At 54.3% G+C, this 16125-nt stretch overlaps 1 protein-coding gene across 3 annotated transcripts; it reads left to right on the top strand.

Moving 5' to 3' along the window:
• Window positions 1–267: 267 nt before the first annotated feature.
• SERPINA4 (serpin family A member 4) lies at window positions 268–6371 on the top strand. 3 transcript variants are annotated; one of them, XM_045287829.1, is made up of 5 exons: window positions 268–358; window positions 1891–2556; window positions 3774–4047; window positions 4916–5078; window positions 5968–6371. In XM_045287829.1, exons 2-5 carry the CDS (start codon window positions 1908–1910, stop codon window positions 6166–6168), a joined length of 1287 nt encoding a protein of 428 aa, XP_045143764.1. In that variant the 5' UTR covers window positions 268–358; window positions 1891–1907; the 3' UTR covers window positions 6169–6371. The 3 variants fall into 3 exon arrangements, with proteins under 3 accessions (XP_045143764.1, XP_045143763.1, XP_004699152.2); XM_045287828.1 differs by lacking the exon at window positions 268–358 and adding an exon at window positions 964–1125; XM_004699095.2 differs by lacking the exon at window positions 268–358 and having other exon boundaries at window positions 1610–2556.
• The last annotated feature ends 9754 nt before the right edge of the window (window positions 6372–16125 follow it).

Raw genomic sequence — 16125 nt, 5'->3', positions numbered from 1 at the left:
GCTCAATGCTCAGAGTCTTCATTGTCCCAGAATGGGGGACAGGTGTGCCAAAGTTCACATGGCAAGTGAGAGATCACCCGGGGCTTCCAGGGGAACTCAGGGAAGAGGAGCAGGTGCTTTGAAAGCCAGGCACTCCCCAGATGTGGAGGTGGGGAGCCCTCTCTGGCCCCTGCTGGGCATTCCACTCTGTTGGCATGACTCTGCCTCTGCTCATTAATCATTACCTGATCTGGGAGATAGCAAGTGGAGCTGAGTGAGCCCTGTCTTTCCCAATCCTTCTGGGCTTGATAAGCCCTGAGCTGCCCCCAGGTCCCCGGAGCTTGGGCTGTGACGGAGCCACCCAGAGCTGCTGTGCCGTGTAAGTAACGCTTCCCTGGGGCCCTCCCTGCCTCCATGTGGGGGCCACAGTGAAGGCCCAAGAAAACATATATGGTTATTGAGTCCATTCTGATCTGTGGAGACCCCATGGGACAGGGTGGAACTGCCCCTGTGGGTTTCTGTGCATGTAGTTTTTTGGGGGAGTAGAGAGCCTTGTCCTTCTGCAGAGCAGCTGGTGGTTTCGAACTGCTGACCTTGTGTTAGCAGTCCAATATATCACTCATGACTCCACCAGGGCTCCTGCTGTGCTCAGGATGGAGAGGGTTCCTAGGACACCGGACTCTGGGTGCTGAGACCAGGGGAGCTTCGGATAAACCAGACCACACCAGTCACCGTCCCCACAGACACTAACTAAGCGCCCAAAGTCCCCAACACTTGGCCCTGCGTTAGGAAGCCATTGTGGGGGCAGGGTTAGACTGTGGACAGAAGAGGTCCAATGTGTGCTTGTGGGGGACCCTTCCAATGACCAAGGGCAGGGGAGGGGAGAGAGAGCCGGTCAGAGTCCACTGAGGGGCAACGGTCAGCAGCCTATGCCGAGGGGCATTGCGGACCCACTCTCACTTCCCGTGGTTGCAGCAAAATCACGGAGAAGACCTTTCCGGTGAGCTCAGTGTCTTTTTTTAAAATGTTAGATTTTATATTTAAGTGGTTGCAAAATCAACCCCACAAAGACTCATGACGATGGCATGCCACGTATGACCTTCGAATCCCGGTGTCGATCAATCCTTCGGGGACTCGGCGAAGCAGGTTAATGCCCGTCCCTGTTGTGGCTGCGTGCCTGCTCCAACCCCCTGGTGAAGGCGCTCTGGTTAAAGTTCTCTGACTAACGGAGCCAGCGCTCCCTGTCTGGCCCTCTCGGAGGAAAGCGCGCTGACCGTGGGCACCGAGGGCTGAGCAGAGGAGGGGCTGAGAGGGGGAGCCAGGAGCACGGGGCTCTGCTGAGACCTGGTGGCGGAGAGGTGTCGGGGTGAGAAGAACCACTGGAGGAGGCGGGGGTGAACGTGGGGCCCATCCGTCCTTTGTCTCTTTCTGAGCAGGGCAGGCTCCTGGTGACGAAAGCGCCGTTCCCCAGAGAGTGTCACAGTCTCAGAAAACCCACAGGATGACCATGGACTCGATGACGGGGACCGTGGTTCTTGTTTGGAATGGGTCTTGTGCTGAGCGGGAGGACCTGCCTGCTGCCGTGGACTCCGGCTGGTTGGGCGGCCCTGCTTCTGCCCCTTCAGAGCCTCTGTGGCCTCTGCTCTGTGATGCGAACAGAGCACAGAGGGTTCAGAGCTTGGAGCCGGGGGCGCAAATCCACACTCGGTGGGTTCAGAAGCAGCGTCATGAGTTGTGCCGCAGTCACCACATAGGGGTGCAGTGCTGGCTCCTGGATGGTCCCCAGAGGCCCGCTCTGCCAGAGTGCTTGTGCCACTTCCCCTCTCTGGGGACCTGCCTGGCCCTGCTCTCAGGAGGTAAGGCGTATCTGCTCCATGGGAGACTTCCCAAGCACGCTCTGTTCTTCCACAGGCCCAAGAGCCGAGAAGATGCAGCTCGCTGTCCGCCTGCTCCTGCTCTTGGCTACACTGCTCGCCCTTTCTCGGGGTCAGCCGCACCCCGAGCACCCTGAAAGCAGTGGTACCAACAGCTCCCATGAGAAGGTTCCGGGCACAGGGGATGGCTCCACCCACCCCAGCATCGTCGCCAGCAACACAGGCTTTGCCTTACGCTTCTACCAACTGATGGCCGCCGAGTTTCCAGGCAAGAATATTTTCTTCTCCCCGCTGAGCATCTCCACTTCCCTGGTCATGCTGGCTCTGGGCGCCCAGGCACAGACCCAGAGGCAGATCTTCCAGGGCCTGGGCCTCAACCTCACGGAGATGCCTGAGGCTGAGATCCACTCTAGCTTCCAGCATCTGATGAACACAGTTAACCTGGCCAAGGAGAAGATGGAGGCACACGTGGGCAATGCCCTGTTCCTGCAGGAGAGGATGAGCCTCCTTCCAAAGTTTCAGAACGACACCAGGGCCTTCTACCAGGCCCAACTCTTCCTCACCAACTTCCAGGACTCCGTGGGCGCGACTCAGCTCATCAACGAGCACGTCAAGAAGGAAACCCGGGGCATGATTTCAGACTTGGTCAGCGAGCTCAGCACAGACACCGTAATGGTGCTAGTGAATTTCATCTACTTTAAAGGTAAGAGGGGATGTGTATAGTGGGGTCTAAATTCCTTTGCCCCTCGCTATGGATGCGTTGACAGATGCGTTAAAACAGGGACGTGGGTGGATGGAGTCTGATAGGGCTCAGAAACTCTCAGAAGAGGTGAAATTGGAGTGTCACGTATTCCTGATTGTATTGGGTTGAGATGTTCGTTCCTTCCTATCCACGGGAAAAGGAATGAATAAACAAATGAATGAACAAATGAACGCACGGTCCAGTGCCTGTCTCTCTGTGCTCAACAGCGGAATGTGGTTAAAGGAAAAGCCCCCTGTGAAGCTGGCCTCCCTGAACTTCATGGACTGAAGTTCACCGCTCCCACCTCTACTGGCTACAGGGTCTCCCCCCTGTACCCTCCGAAACAACCAAGATTATCTTCCTTCTGTAGCTTCTGTCCCCACTCCTCTGTGTAATGTGATAAGTGTCATCAAGCCAAGGGCCGATTAGTCAACCAGCCACCGTCTTCTTGCCTCCCGAGGACCTTGTGCCTCTGCATGTGGGCTCCCACACTCAGCCACACCCATCTTCCTTCAGGAGAGCAGGCCATCCCCCCTACTCACCCTCTGCCATCTTCTTTTTCCTCAGAGTGTCTGACCCAACCATTCTCTTCTTTGCAAGATCACCCTTTTTGCTCGGTTGCAATGTTCCTCTTCACACACCGGCCGACATTCTGTGCTAGAGGGAGAATGGGTAGGAAAGAGGGAACCGATGACAAGGAACTATATGTGACCTCCTCCCTGGGGGACGGACAACAGAAAAGTGGGTGAAGGGAGACGTCGGACAGGGCAAGATATGACAAAATAACAATTTATAAACTATCAAGGGCTCATGAGGGAGGGGGCAGCGGGGAGGGAGGGGAAAAGTGAGGACCTAATGCCGGGGGCTTAAGTGGAGAGCAAATGTTTTGAGAATGATGAGGGCAATGAATGGACAAATGCGCTTTACACAATTGATGTGTGTATGGATTGTGATAAGAGTTGTATGAGCCCCTAATCAAATGATTAAAAAAAAAAAAAAGAAAGCCTAAAAATATAAATAAATAATAAAACCAGAGGGATCCGGTCCGCGCCGGAAGAGGCAGTAACGCTGAGACCTGGAATGGCCTTAGGGTGACTCCGAAGGCCAGGAGTCCTTCCTGGCGGGGGGCTCACGTCACAGTCCCCAAGGCCCTCCTCCTTCTCTTGCTCTCTTCTCAGCGCTGTGGGAGAAACCGTTCCCCGCATACAGGACCAGACCCCAGGACTTCTATGTGGACGAGCAGACCACCGTCACGGTGCCCATGATGGTCCAGAGTGAGCACCACCACTGGTACCTTCACGACCGGCATCTGCCCTGCTCGGTGCTGCGGATGGACTATGAAGGGGACGCCTCGGCCTTCTTCATTCTCCCCGACTTCGGGGCAATGCAGCTGGTGGAAGAAGCTCTGACCCCAGAGTTGCTCGCGCGGTGGAACAACTTGCTCAGCAAAAGGTAATCGTGGAAAGAGAGGATGCCAATGGACGGTCCCCTCTCTCCTTCTAAATGAAAGTCAGTGTCCCTAAAGAGCATGCCATCGCTTGCTGATGAAAGGACCCCCCCTTGCTCTGACACTCGCCATGGGTTCCCTGTGCAGGCGGGAATCTGTCTTCCCAAATGTGAGTTGCTCTCATCAGGCTACTTTGGCAAGAGAAGGGGATTAAGAGTAGATACAATCCTGGACCCTTGACCTTGGTCCTCCACTGCACACACACACACTTGAGTTAGACGATGCTTCCTTTCTGAGCATCTCCTTCCGTACTACACCTGGGGGAATTCAGGTCACATGGCTGGCTGAGCTGCCATAGACAGTTCCATCCACACACCCAAAGAAGGGGCAAAGAAGTTTGACATCAGCCTGAGGCTTTGAGTGCAAAAAGCAGCCTCTCCAGCCAGGTCAAAGACAAAGACCCCAGCCCTAGGCCACATGGGAACGGTCAGTGCACATCACTCGCACGGTTGAGGAAATGCAAGGGAAGCAACCAGTGGGCGTGAGGGAAACCCACAGGCACCAAGAGACAAATGGATAATGGCCAACGAGGGAGACTCAGAGCTGTCCGGGCAAATGGTCCCGTCCCAGAAACAACCCCTGATGAGGATGAGCTCGTAAGGGAAGGGGAGTCCTGTGTAAGACCTAGAGCTGAGGGCCCAAGAAGCCTGGGCTCATGACCCTGTGAGCGCTCCTGTGAGAGGGCAGACTGAGGAGTGGTGCTTGTGGCACAGAAGTCAGGTGGCGCCAGCAGAGAGGCAGTCGGGTGAGCAGACATTGCTGGGATCTCCACATGTTCCTGACTCCAATGGCTTCATTGTGTGCACCTTTCAGGGGTTATTTCTACAAGAAGGTAGAGTTGCGGCTCCCCAAGTTTTCCATTTCTGGCTCCTATGAGCTGGATCAGCTTTTGCCCAAGCTGGGCTTCACCGACCTCTTCTCAGAGAGAGCCAACTTCTCCGGCATCACCAACATGCTGAACCTCAAGATGTCCAAAGTAAGTGATCATGGTGGCGGCTCTTCTCCAACCCCTGAGACCCTGGTGAGGAGCTGCTGGGTGGTGGGAGCTCCCCCTGACCCTGGGGAGCCTCCGACCCCGAGTGCATCCAATTGCCCACAAGCATGAGCTGGGTGCGGTGCTCGGTGTTGGTGGCCCAATGTCCCCCAAGGCTCTCCCAAGTCAAACTGAGAACAGGACCGCCAGAGATGGTGCCCACCAAGAGAGATCAAGACAGTGGGCCAATCAGAGGAAGCTTGCAGACAAGGCTGGGCTGGGGTGTGTATCAGGAAGGGCTTGCTAGCTTAGAAGAAGGCATCTGTGGACTCTGGTTCTGTCTCTTAAGTCATCTGGGATGTTCCTTATCTATAAAATAAGGAGCCTCACTGGCTGAGCGGTTACAAGTTGGGCCGCTAACCACAAGGTCAGCAGTTCAAAACCACCAGCCTCTCCAAGGGAGAAAGATGGGACTTTCTACTCCCATGAAGAGTTAGTTTCAGAAACCCCCAGGGGGCAGTTCTACCCTATCCTAGATGGTCACTGTGAGTTGGCACTGACTTGGTGGCAAGGAGTCCAAGCGTGCTGAGGTTTTGTCTGTACAGTAGACATTTGACTATGACCCCACTCAGCATGCTTACAAACAGGATGGCGATGCAGAGCCCTAGGCACATAGTAGGTGTTTAACTCACGGTGGCTGCCATGACAGTTCCCTAAGCAAAGCTCATCCGTCCCAACCACCCACCCAGGGCGGAACATCCCACTGCCACCTCCCCAAGTGGCTGCGGGCAGTACATTGAGCTCCAGAACTCTCCGTTCCTTCTGGCCGTCCCCAGAGCCCTCTCGTGCCCTTGGGTACTAATGCCTGTGGGTCCCCTCCTCCCCTCTCCAGAGTTTCCACAAGGCCACCCTGGACGTGGATGAGGTCGGCACGAAGGCGGCGGCAGGCTCAGCAGGCTCGTTCGCCCTGAAAAGCGCCCCCATGAAACCGCTTGTCCTGAGCTTCAACCGGCCCTTCCTCTTGGTCGTTTTCCTTGACACAACCCAGGACATCCTCTTTTGGGGCAGAGTGGCCAACCCCACGGAACCATAGCCCCCCACGGCCCGAGACTGGCTGCGCTGCTCCCAGGAGGAGGCCGAGCAGGGCGGTGCTGGAGGGAGAGAGAGGCCCGTGTGGATGACAAGAAGACCTGGGCGGAAACCCAGCTCCGCAGGGCGAGTCCCTCGGCAGAGCCTCGCAGCTCTGGTGGCGTGTGCCCACCCCTGGCTGTGCAGAATAAATGGAAGGGTGTGGCAGAGAGGACTTTGGCTCGAGGTACCTAGTAGGCACATGAGTCCCCTTCCCTGCCTTCTGGGGTTCGCCCATCGTCCCTGACACCTGGCCCTGGATACACAGATGTGGGGAGCCACTGGGTGCCCACAGCAGGGTGCCTGGCCCAGTGCTTGTCTGAGGCATGGGAGGCAGGGGAGGCCCAGCTGTGAGCTGTAACCAACGCTGCATTACCCCACAAGCAAGATAAGCACAGGCTGGTTTGTGCTTCTGTATAAGTCGGCAGTGAACTGTTGCACATGGCCTCACCACATCGGGGCTCTGTTTCTGAGTCTGCCTGGCATCTGTCTCTTTCTCAGCCCCACAGCCCCTGCCCACAGACTCAATGCCTCTTTTCTGATTGGCAGTCCCTCACAGAGATGGGGGACCCAGTTCACCTGGCGAGCCCAAGCTCACTGCCGTGGGAAAGCCCTCCTTCTCTGGCTGAGTGGCCCTGTATCCCGGTCACTGTGGAGTGTTGGATGCTGTCTAGTTCAGTAGTGTGTGCAGCCAGTGGACAGAGCAGGATGGTGCCCGAAGAGGTCTCGGCAGGGGAAGAGTCTAGCCAAGGTTCCAGGCAGGCCACCGTGAGGCAGGCTCCAGGTCTGGGTGGCACAGGTACACCCAGGGGCTTGGGGCATGGGCTCTGTAGTGTAGAGGGCTGTGGTCAAGGATGAGCACCAAACAGGAAGCCCCCCGTTGTAGCCACAGGTCTGGACTCACCACCCTGCAGCTGCCCTGCTCCAGAACCTCGGACAAGCCCCAACCCCTCCTGGGCCTCCAGTTCCCCAGCTGGGTAAGATAAGGGGGGTCCAGAGGGCTTCTTGGACCACAAACCATCTGGAATCTGAGAGGCGAATTCTCCCAGCAAGGTATGCTCTGCCCACAGGGACCCCACCCACCCCAGCGTCCTCCACCACAGAAGGAGCCAGGTAGGCAAAGCCTGGCTAGCTTTGTCCTACACCCTAGGGACTTGCTGTGTGGAAGCCACTGATGATCAGTGAGGCGCTGAGAGGCTGGGCCTCGGTGGACCTCTGGCTGCTGGGAGAGTTCAGGACTGGACTGCCTGCCCAATCCAACTCCTGTAAAGAGTTACAGTCTCAGAAACCCCCAGGGACAGACATACTCATTCCTCTAGGGTCACTGTGAGTCAGAACAGACTGTGAATGTATCCAAGGATGGGCACCGTGGCCGTCCCAATGGCTCAAAGGTACCCCGAGGATGGCTCGGGGCAGGCAGTGCATCAGTCTGCTTGTGCTCAGGGCCACAGAGAATACGAGCCGTCTTGACTGCCCCTAACGACAGCACCCACGGATATCAGCCACACAAAGTCTCCTGTTTTTCCAGGGTGCGCCCCGGGGTCCCACCTCCAAGACCTGGCTCCTATTGTCCCTCACCCCCGAAACACAGAGGAGAACCTGGTTTCTAGCAAATTCACACGCCGACTCCTCCTCCCTCTCCAAGGTAGCCTGGCGTCCGGCACAGTCCACTGGTTGTCCTTGCTGCCCCTGTCTGTGCCCCTCTCAGCTCCCTGGGTGGAGTAAAGGGTTTGCACATGAGTCAAGCTATGTGATCTGCAAGGTCAGCAGTTCAAAACCACCAGCCACTCCTCAGGAGAAAGATGATGCTTTCTATGCCTGCTAACAGTTGCGATCTAGGAAACGCCCAGGGCCAGTTTTACCCTGCCCTATAGTGTCACGATGAGTCGGCATCAACTTGAGGGCAGTGAGTTTGGTTTTTGGTTTGCCAACCTAAAGGCTGCCGGTTTGAGTCCCCCAACCCCATCAGATGTGCTGCAGGAGGCAGGGCCCTGCTTGGGGGTGGGGGTTGCAGGCACGGGACACAGCCCCCGGGAACCGTGGTGCCTGAGCTGGGTCACACACTACTGGGTTTGTGTTAGTCTGGGTGGATTAGAGAAACAAATCCAGAGACACTCATATGTATATAAGAAAGAGCCTTATATAAAAGAGCAATTGTATATTGAGAAACATCCAGCCCAGTCCAGATCAAGTTCATAAGTCCAATATCAGCCCAGATGTCCAATCCTAGTCCATAAATTCCTCTTTAGACTCACACAGCCATGTAATAATGCTGAATGCAGGACAATCACAGGCCAGCGGGTGGAAACTCGTATGGTGGTGGTGGTGGTGGTGGAAGGATCTCAGCGCTGGAGTGGGTCTCCACATGGCTCCTCCAGCTCCAGGACTCTGGCTCCATCAGCATAGCTCCATGAAGCTTGTCCACAGGAATGTTTCGCAGGGAATGTGTGTATCTGGCCTCCAGTGAGCTCCTTATCTCCGTTGCACCTCCAAGTGAGGTCATCAAGTTGCGACCTGATTGACAGGCTAAACTCCACCACTTCACTCTTAATCGTCTCAAGTTGACTCCCGATTATGTAATGACCACAGTTTGTATCATCAGCTCCCGATGCAGCCCTGGGCTAATGTTTAACCCCACTGCTCCAAGTTTAACATACTCTTCTGGAGCGTTAAGAAAAGAGAGAGATGAAGAGAGAGGGAGGGAGGGAGATCTTGTATTCCCAGTGCCGCTCCTGAGCCTCGCACTCACCTCCCCACACCCTGCCATTCACTGTGGGCTCTCTCCTCTGAGGGAACCTTGGCACATGCCATTGGGAAGGCCTCCTCCTAGAAGATTGATCGCCATCTGTATTAGTCTGGGTACTTTGGAGAAACAAATCCACAGCAACTCATGTATAAGAGAGAGTTTTATGCAAAGAAAATGTGCATCACGAAAACATCCCAACCCAATACTGCCCAAGCCCACAAGTCCAACATTAACCCATACCCAACACCAGTCCATAAAGTCCTTCACCTCATAAAACAGAGGCAATAATGCCAACTGCAGGAGGAAAGCTGAGTCAGTGAACGTGTAAGCATCTCAGCACTGGCAGGGGTCTCCACATGGCTGCTCCAGCACCCAGGGCTGCACTGGGATAGATCCATGCGGCTTCTCCTTGGGGATGTCTTGTAGGAAGTCAATCTTGCAAGCTGAAGCAGGGAACTGCTAAGGCAGCTGCACCCGGTGCAACCATCACAAAGCAAGAGACCCGAGAACTAGAAAGGCGAGGATTCACCACCCATTTATCCCTCCGCCTTTCAACCAGCACCACATGTGATTATCGGCCAGGCTGGCACAATTAACTAACTCACCATCTTTCAGCGTGATTTCTGGAGCTACCGGCCAGCTGGTAGAGAAAAGCCGCGTGTGCTTTGCAATGAGAGGGCAGAAGGGTCACTGGAGGGACACAAGGGGCAGTGACGAGGACTCAGAGTCCAGTGGTAGGGGTTGTGTTTGCAAGCCTTCAGTAAGCACGGTGCAGAGAAATGTATTGTGGGCAAATCCATGTGTTCATTCATCATTCATTCTTCCAACAAAGAGTCACAACCTGGGCTGTCCCTGGAATTGGTGTTAGTTGCTGCAACGTTGGCCCCACCTTAAGGTGACATTTTGCCCAGTCCTGCACCGTTTTCACGTTTGGGCCCATGGTGGCCCTTCTGTCGTCCCACCCCATGGGGAGGTCCCTCACCTATATTGGCCCTCCATTTTACCAAGCACGATGCCCTTCAACAACACGGTGGCCCTCAGATGCACGCACCCCAAGCAAGGGAGCCAAAGTCCCAGAGGATATTCAGTTATCCAGAAGGTTTTCCATGGGGAATGCCTGGCCTTTCTGCCTACTCTATCCTCGTTGGCTGAAAGCTCTGCCAAAACCTGCCCATCACGGGTGCCCCTGCTGGTATTGGAAACCCCAGTGCATGACTTCTAGGTCGCTACAGCATGCCGGCCACCACGGCACTGCCCGGTGACAGATGCTCAAAGGCCTAGGGATCTTCTCCCGAGTGTAGGAAGCAGCACCTGATGGGCCAAGAAGACAGGTCCCCGCCTCCCAACAAGCAGTGACACCTGGGACAACTCAGGTTCCCTCCCTAGGCTCACTGTCCTCACCTGTGAGTTGTGCTCTCCCCTTTGGCAGGAAGCTCAGGGCACCAGGAGCAACAGAAAGACGTGAGACCACTGCCAGGGTCCCTTGGATGGATGACTGCTGACCTGGCGGAGAGGGTGAGGGAGGAAGGAGTCACGTCTGTCCCTGACTTCCTGGGAAGACAAGAGGGGAGCCAGGAGCAGGGACAGCTCTTCTCCCACCTCAGCCCCTGCTCTCCCGGCACTCACGACCAGCAGGGGCCCAGTACAGTCTAGGCTTGACCAGGAGATCACAGAGCACCAGAGGGCACCTCCTGAGCTTTGGAGCCAGACACTCTGGGTCAAATCGTATTGCCGTCTCCTGCTGTCTAGTGGGTCCCTGACTTAGGGAGACCCGCGTACCGTAGGATGAAGCCTTGCCTTGGCCTGTGCCATGCCCCGTTGGGTGACACTGGGACCACAGCCACCCCCTGAGTCTTCACTGGATCTCTTTCCAGCAGTTGATCTCCTGGCTTTTCTGGCTAGTTCACTGTAGTCTGAGAGCTGCTCAGATCGGCTCAGCATCACAGCAGCATGCAGGCCTGCGAGGGCATGCTTTGCATGAAGAGCATCGGCCAGGAATCGAGCTGAGCGCTCCCCCATGGGAGGCAGGGCCCTACACAGAACCACCTCTGTTCCCTTGGTTGAGTATGGACTCAAACCTCCAGGGGTGGGGTGTGTGCCTCCTCCTTGTCCAGGAATGGGGTGTGGGCCTCCTCCTTGTCTGGGGGTGGGGCGTGGGTCTCCTCCTTGTCTGGGGGTAGGGGGTGGGTCTCCTCCTTGTCTGGGGGTGGGGGTGAGTCTCCTTTGTGCGTCTCGGTTTCTCTACCTGCAAGCAGAAGATGATAATACCTCACCTGTGAGCCCATGGAGAGACTCAAGGGCATTGTCCCTGAAGAGCTCCTTAACTGCTGCCTCCCAACCATCACCAACCAACAAACCACTGCCATCGAGTCGATTTGGGCCCGCAGGAACCTATGGGACACAGTGGGTTTCCAAGGCTGCACCTCTTCACAGACAGCCTCATCTTTCTCCCCTGGAGCGGCTGGCGGTTTCCAACTGCTGACGTGGCTACAGTCCAACTAGTAACAAGGGCTCCTTGGCAAACACTGTCTTGTGTTCGCTCATGTTCTTGATGGTCATGACTACGTCCAGTAGAATGGGACTACACTTCAGGTAGCTGAGGAGTGAGCCGGATGAGCTGAGCAGATGAGGGGGGGAGGGAGAATGGTCAAGGCCAAGGACAGTTGGAACGGTCAGAGGCTCCCTTTGGGGAAGTTTCTGCTCACCACTGTTAGAAAAAATGTGGTGGGCCAAGGAGGTAAAGCCACCCCTCCTCAGGGTGAGGTTTCCCGTTGGGGCTTTCTCTCTCTCTCTCTCTCTCATTTTCAGAAAACGTACAAGCAGACCACACAGGATTCAACAGCTTCTATGTATGGAATACAGCGACATCAATGACTTTGTCAGGTTATGGACTGTGTTAGTCTGGGTGCTTTAGAGAAACAAATCCACAGAAACTCATATGTATAAGGAAGAGTTTTATAAAAAAGGTAAATGCACATCAAGAAAACATCCCAACCCAGTGCTGCCCAAGCCCACAAGTCCAACATTAGCCCATATGTCCGACACCAATCCACAAAGTCCTCCTCCAGCTCACAAAACACACGCAATGATGCCGACTACAGAAGGAAAGCCGAATCAGTGAGCGTGTAAGCGTCTCAGTGCTGGCAGGGGTCTCCACACGGCTGCTCCAGCACCCAGGGCTGCATCGGGGTAGGTCCATGTGACTTCTCCTCAGGAATGTCTTGCAGGAAGTGAGCCTTGCCAGCTGAAGCAGGGAACTGGCTAAGGCAGCTTCACCGTGGTCCGACCATCAGAGAGCAAGAGACCCAAGAACTAGAAAGGCGAGGCTCAGCGAGCCATTTATCTCTCCGCCCTTCAATGAACCCCACATGTGTTTATTGGCCATGTTGGCACAATAAACTTTAACTATCTCATGGACCATGCTCACCGTCTTCTCCAAACTGTTCCTCCCCCAGGACTATAAACTCACTGTACTTGGCCATCGCGGAAACTATTGCCCCTAGATAATCTTTCAAACTTTAAACAAACAAAACCAAGACAAAAACCAGCCGGGGGAGAAGCAAGTCTTTGATGAGTGTCTTTATGTCATGGGAAAAATTAATCTGGCCTGACCTTCCTGCCTCAGATGGAGCTGATAACAAGACCAGGGCAGGGGTGAGGCTATGTGCTCAGGATGGGGTAGAGGTGTGGGATTGAGGGCAAGAAAGGGTGCTATTGGTATAGGAAAGTCAAAATTGATTTTTGAACTTGAGACCATCAGACTGGTTGGCCAGGCCCTGGTCATTGTAGTGCTGAGAAGCATGGAGAAGAACCACCTGGTCCAAGCTAAGGAAGGATGGGGGGAGGGAGGAAAAGGGGGAGGGAAGGAAGGGTGGAAAGGAGGGAAGACGGATCCTGCATAGATGGACGTGTGGATGGATGGAAAGAAGGAAGGAAGGAACAGTTACATCAAGCCAGGCAGGTAGGCAGGCAGGTGACAGGCATGGGCTAGTGTGATGGGCAACATCGAGACCTGAGGCGGTGTTTAGGGCCAGGGTTGCCAACCTCCAGAAGACTGAAAGAGAAGGCAGGGCACGCAGAAGACTTACCAAGACCAAGGTCTACCTGAGGAAGCCAAGCTAGAATGAGATCCCAAGAGCAGCACAAGGAGCCTCTGGCAGCGAGTCACTTCCAGTTCAAGGAGACCCTACGGAGTGTCCAAGACGGTCAATCTGTTCTGGGCCAACAGTCTCCGCTCTCGCCCGTGGAGTGACGGGTGAGTTTGAACTGCCGACTTGGCCATTCCCAGTCCAATGGTGCCGCCAGGGTTCCTTAGCAACAAGACCAGCCCAGGCCAGACAAGGACCTGGTAGATATGGTCACCAACTCATCCCAGTTTGAACTGAAAGTCCTACGTCTTGGGGGAAACCCTCCATCCCGGGAAAATGAGCATGCCTGCTCACCCTGCTGGGAGGCAAACCAAGACCCCAGTGCTGAGCAGGAGCAGCAACAGCAGCAGCAGCAGGAGAAGCAACAGAAGGAGCAGGAGCAGCCTAAGTTACAGAGGCATCGTAGGCTCCGGAAGGTCTTTCAGCCTCTAATGCCAGGCTGAGCCCCAGTGCCAGGGCCAAGCGGGACAATGAGCATTCTAATGAGGGTCCGACACTGACAGGCCAGCATTTGTGTCTCCACCTTTCTTCCAAGGCCCACAGCCCCTACTGTGTCCCTTCTACTTCCACTGGGCTCTAAAAGATGCCAAATTGTGGCCTTGGGCCACCCCTCTCACCCTACCACCACCCAAGTTACTATCCCCTAAGACCATCTCCAAACTTCTCCGCACAAGGCTTATCCATGCCCACCGCGATCTTTCCAGAGTCCTAAGTGGGTGGCCATGGGAAGCCATGGGCTTCCTTAGACATTTCCCAAACTCCCAAGAAGTTTCTCCAAGGCTAAGCTCGGGCAGCAGTACACAGGACATCTCTCCTCTGTTGCACAGTCACGGCACAAACACACACGCTGCACCTCGGCCTCGGGACATCCCTCAGAACCGTGATTAAACTCAGCTTTCCTGAAGTCGTCTCATGGGGAGCCCAGCGGTGATGTGGCAGCCATAAAAGATCACATATCAAACAACACGCATCTATGCTCTTGCCCATTCCGGAGGAAGACCGAAGTCTGGAGCTGCTCTCCTTGACTGATCAAGGTGTTGGCAGAGCTGGTGCCTCCGAAGGCTCTGCTGGGTAGTCGGTCTGCTCCTTTGCCTCCTCCGGCTTCCAAAGGCCACTGGCCTCCATGGGCTCCCAATCCTGCGTCCCATCTCCCTGCTCCCATTGCGGCATCATCTTCTTCCTCCTTGGAGGCTTCCTGTCCACCTTTCATAAAGTCCTTCATGCTTCTATTTAGGACCCACCCAGTTGATGATCTAGGGTACTCTTTCCGTCTCAAGATCCTTAACTTAATCGCATCTGCAAAATGCCCATCGTTTGTTGTGGCTTTTGTGGGGTGCCATTGAGTGAGGTGGTTTCGACTCGTAGCAGCCCTGTGGACAACAGAACAGATCACCTGCCCGGTCCTGCGCCGGCCCCACAACTGTTCTTAGGGTTAAGCCCTCTGCTGCGGTCACTGAGTCCATCCATCTCATCAAGGGTCTTCCTCTCTTTTGCTGCCTGTGGTAGTTACATAATTTCAGGTCAACTTATAAATAGAGAGAAGGGGTGGGAATCGGGTCAGAGCCAATAAGGCTTCCTTGTGGGCGTGGCCTCCTCATGAGGATTCTGGGAACTTCCCCTCTGTCTCGTTCGGCTTCACCTTCCCATGGAGAAGATGCCCAAGAGAGCTGGAAGAGCCACGTGGAGACCCGTGCCAGCACTGAGATGTTTCCACCGCCACTGGATCCGCAAGACTTTCCACCCACCAGCCTGCGATCTTCTTGCATTCAGCAACATTGCATGTGCTGCTTGAGTCTGAAAATGAATTTATGGACTGGTATCAGACATGTGGGCTGATATTAGACTTGATCTGGACTGAGCTGAGATGTTTTCACAAAATATTATTGCTCTTTGATATAAAACTCTTTCTTACACCCATATGACTGTCTCTGGATTTGTTTCTCTAGTCTTCCTGAATAAACACACTGCCCCTCTACTCTCGCAAGCATGATGCCTCCTCCAAGGACTGGGTCTCTCCTGAGAGTATGTACAAAGTGTGTAAGACGAAGTCTCGCCTCCTCACTTCCAAGGAGTGTTCTGACTGTACCTTTTCCAAGACAGATTTGTTTATTCTCTTGGAAGTCTATGATATTTTCAATATTCTTCACCAAGACCATCATTCAAATATGTTGATTCTTCTTCCGTCTTCCTTATTCAATATCCAACTTTAACGTGTATACCAGGTGATTGGAAATCACATGGCTTGAGTCAGGTGCACCTTAGCACTCAAAGTAGCATCCTTGCTTTTCAATCTTTCAAGAGGTCTCGTGCAACAGACTTATAATATGTCGTGATCTCATGACTGCTGTTTCCATGGGTGGATGCTGTTTCAATGACTGGATCCTACCAAGACGGAGTCTTCATGTATCATGATGATGCCTCTCCAGCTGTAAGGATTTTGGTATTCTTTCCATTGAGTTGTCACCCACATTGAAGGCTGCCATCTTCAATCTTCATCAGCAAGTGCTGGTGTATAATTTGTAGGTTCTGTGTAGTAGACATCTGGATGGGGTGTGGGGTGTGTATGTAGCCTGCAGCAGGCATATAACACCCATTTCCATTCTATAGACCCTAGTTTAGGAATCAATGCAAAAGATCCCTATAAAGCATTCAAAAGCAAAGGCATGGCTTTGAGGACTGAAGGTGCCATGGTACCTTCAATAATTCACATGCGCATGAAAAAGTCGGGCAATGTGTCAAGGAGCTTGGGGAACTTTTAATGATGGGGTTGGTGACAAATATTAAAAATAGCACGGATGACCAGCGGGAAGCAATCTGACTTGGATGAAGCAAAGCCAGGATACGCCTGGGAAGGGAGAATGGAAAGACTTCGTATCACAGCCTTTGGTCGTGTTACCAGGAGGGACCCGTCCCTGGACAAGGACATCATGCTTAGGAAAGTGAGGGTCAGCAGAAAAGAGGAAGGCCCTCAGTGGGACCATTGAGGGCCAGGGCAGTGATTGGGTCTGTGGTACACAGGGTTGCCATG

Source organism: Echinops telfairi, unplaced genomic scaffold (genome assembly GCF_000313985.2).
Source record: "Echinops telfairi isolate 266 unplaced genomic scaffold, ASM31398v2 ScPeMD7_18;HRSCAF=68, whole genome shotgun sequence".
NCBI classification, from domain to species: domain Eukaryota; kingdom Metazoa; phylum Chordata; class Mammalia; order Afrosoricida; family Tenrecidae; genus Echinops; species Echinops telfairi.
The sequence above is the reverse complement of the archived record's forward strand: the minus strand, read 5'-3'. Positions and strand labels throughout refer to the sequence as shown.